Consider the following 2,653-nt stretch of genomic DNA (forward strand, 5'->3'; position numbering starts at 1 on the left):
CACCAGGGTCTTGTTGGCAATGGTGCTGTTCTGAGAAGGTGGCACGAAGAGGATATAGAGCCCCATGGTCAGGTTGGAGACCAACATGACACCAGCTGTGGAGAGATGCAAGAGCACAGTGGGACCAATAGTTGAGTGATCCCCTCTGTGCCCAGGGCTGAGCTCCTGGGAACGCCTCTGCTCAGGAATGGAGTTAGCACCAAAGGAAAGGGACACCCCCACCCTCCCCAAGTCCTGCATGCCTGAAGTTTCCACGTTTCCAGAGCTCCTGGAAATCCTTAAATAAGAGTTTCCTCTGCACATCATTGGGAGAGACACATACCTGATACAAAGAGAAGAATCTTCCTCCCAGCTTTATCCATCGACACAGCAGCGATCGCCACTGAGAACAGACGTACCAAGCCCACGAGAGCTGCGTCGTACTCTGGTTCCTACAACGGCAAAAGCAGGGGGGAAGCTGAGAAGGGAGATCCGAGGAAAGGGCAGGTTCCTACATGTGTTGCCTTGACAAAGGCATCAGCCAGAGCCAAAGCTCTTCTCCTCCAGTAAGACACCAGAGGAGACGAGCCTGAATCTCAGAGGAGGAGAGCAGGGAGACAGCGAGGCCAGTCCTTCTCCCCATCCCCACACAGCCTTTTGCAATTGCTGCCAACCAGGTGCTTTAAGCAAGGCTCCAGAGTTGGGGTCTCAGAGCTGCAGGGGACATGGGGCATTGGGCAGCCATCAGTGGAGATGGAGCAGTCCAAGCAGGGGTGGAACCCCAGGGCTCACCAGGATGACGGATGTTTTCTTGAATATTGGCTGCAGGTACACAAGGACGCAGGTGACACCGGAGAGCTGCTGCAGGAACCTCATCCCCACCGCGATCAGGAGGGGCTTGTAAATGAAGGGGTCCTTGATCTCAGCACAGGAAACCCTCTGGCTCTGGAGGGGACAAAGCCAGAAAGCTGAGGGGTTACCACTTCTGGGTACCACCACGACACCCAAAAGATGGCTCAGGAGTTGCCCAAAGGAGGCCGGATTTTGCAGTTTTCACATTTTATCCCCCCCGTGCTGGAGGTGAGCCCCGTCCCCTCCCAACCTGCTTCCTCACGCTGTCCTTGATCTGCTCATACTCCTGGGCATAGTCCGTGTCTTTGCCCCGCAGCCAGCACAGCGACGCCATGGCCTCGTCCTCCTTCCCCTGGGAAAGCAGGAACCGGGGCGAGTTGGGCATGAAGCAGAGCAGGACGATCATTGCCAGCACAGGCACCTCCCCGGCGACAGCCAGCCAGCGCCAGTCCAGGACCAGTCCTGCCGGAGCAGCGTGGTTAGGAGAGGAGCCCTGCCCTCGCCTCCCCGCGGGCACCCCAACAGCAGAGAATTAACAAATACAAGGGGAAAAAAATAATCCTCAAAACTAGAAGATTTTCTGTGTTTTTCTCCCAGCAAAGCAGCATTTTTAGCTGTTGTTCAATGTGGGGAAATTTCAGCAGGCTCCCCCAAATCTTAGAGCATCCAGCACGATGCTGGAGCAGCCAGGGCACACGCTGGCAGGAGATGCACGTGCAGTTCATCGCCTGCTGCCCTTCAGCCCTGATGAAACCTTGGCAGGACCTGGGTCTGCAGGCACGGTGTTGGGCACGGGTCCGTGCAGGGCTGTGGATTTATTGTTCTGAGCACACACACAGGTGTGGGCTATGCACAGCGATCCTGTCCAGACCCCCTTTGCACACCCATGGTGGTTGTCAGCTGGCTACGAGGGGAAGGAATCCATCAACTTGCTGAGAAGGTTGTTGAAAATAAACTCCCCTTCCTTAAGGTCTCATCGAGGGTTCCCTGACTTCCCAACACCGAGATACTTGCCCAGCGCGTATAAGATGAGGGAGCCCAGCACTGCCATGAGCTGAGGACACGCGCCCAACATCCCTCGGACCCCGGGGTGGGAGATCTCCGAGATGTAGACCTGGAGCAGGACAACACACACTTAACGGAGCTGCAATACACGACCGGCACCACCACCACCTGTACACCAGCATCTTGTAGTCATTCCCTGCTCCCAGGGAAACCCAAAACTGCTGAGAAACAGCCCTCTCAGGGTGGAAACCCGACTGGTCCAGTGGTATGAGCTGGTCTTGGCAGGGGGAGAGGAAAGCCTTGCAGGCACCGCTGCCTCCCTCCACAGCCCAGCTGTGCTCAGACTGCTGTTACTGGAAAGACGTGCCCTGGGGTTACTCAGCTCTTGCCTTCCCCTCTGTATGCAACGGGACGTCGGCATTTGGTAAATACAGGAGGAAATAACTGGGAGGAACAGGGCAGGGATTGAGGAACAGGGCAGTGATTGAGGACCTGCCTTCCTTTTTCTGCGGGCAAAAAGGTCCAGCACCATGGGGGCAGCATCCCCCCATCCCCAGCTACCCCACCGCAGCCCTGGAGCTCTGCCCATGCCTCCAAAAAGCAGCAGGATGCTGCTATGGCATCCCCATATCTCCTGCCATGCAAATCCCCACCAAACCCCCTCCCACCACACGTTACCGGGATCACGTTACCGGGATGGAGGCAGACGTCACGCCGCCGGCGAATCCCGTCAGCACGCGGCCCAGCAGCAGCATCCCGAAGCCCTGGGCACCGGCCATCAGCGCGTACCCCGCAGCCGACGGCAGCGCCGAGAACA

The 2,653-nt window shown here is 57.3% G+C and overlaps 1 protein-coding gene across 1 annotated transcript in view; it reads right to left on the reverse strand.

Annotated features, from left to right (window-relative positions):
- SLC2A6 (solute carrier family 2 (facilitated glucose transporter), member 6) overlaps positions 1–2,648 on the reverse strand; it is a gene marked incomplete at its 5' end in the record, with an annotated part of 3,397 nt that extends 749 nt beyond the window's left edge. The window contains 6 exon segments of the mRNA XM_010083957.1: positions 1–95; positions 323–431; positions 772–924; positions 1,082–1,293; positions 1,846–1,945; positions 2,529–2,648. The exon segment at positions 1–95 is cut by the window's left edge and continues 25 nt beyond it. Coding sequence (XP_010082259.1) covers positions 1–95; positions 323–431; positions 772–924; positions 1,082–1,293; positions 1,846–1,945; positions 2,529–2,648 — 789 coding nt within the window.
- Between the last annotated feature and the right edge of the window lie 5 nt (positions 2,649–2,653).

Source organism: Pterocles gutturalis, unplaced genomic scaffold (genome assembly GCF_000699245.1).
Source record: "Pterocles gutturalis isolate BGI_N339 unplaced genomic scaffold, ASM69924v1 scaffold18130, whole genome shotgun sequence".
In the NCBI taxonomy this organism is placed as follows: Eukaryota; Metazoa; Chordata; class Aves; order Pterocliformes; family Pteroclidae; genus Pterocles; species Pterocles gutturalis.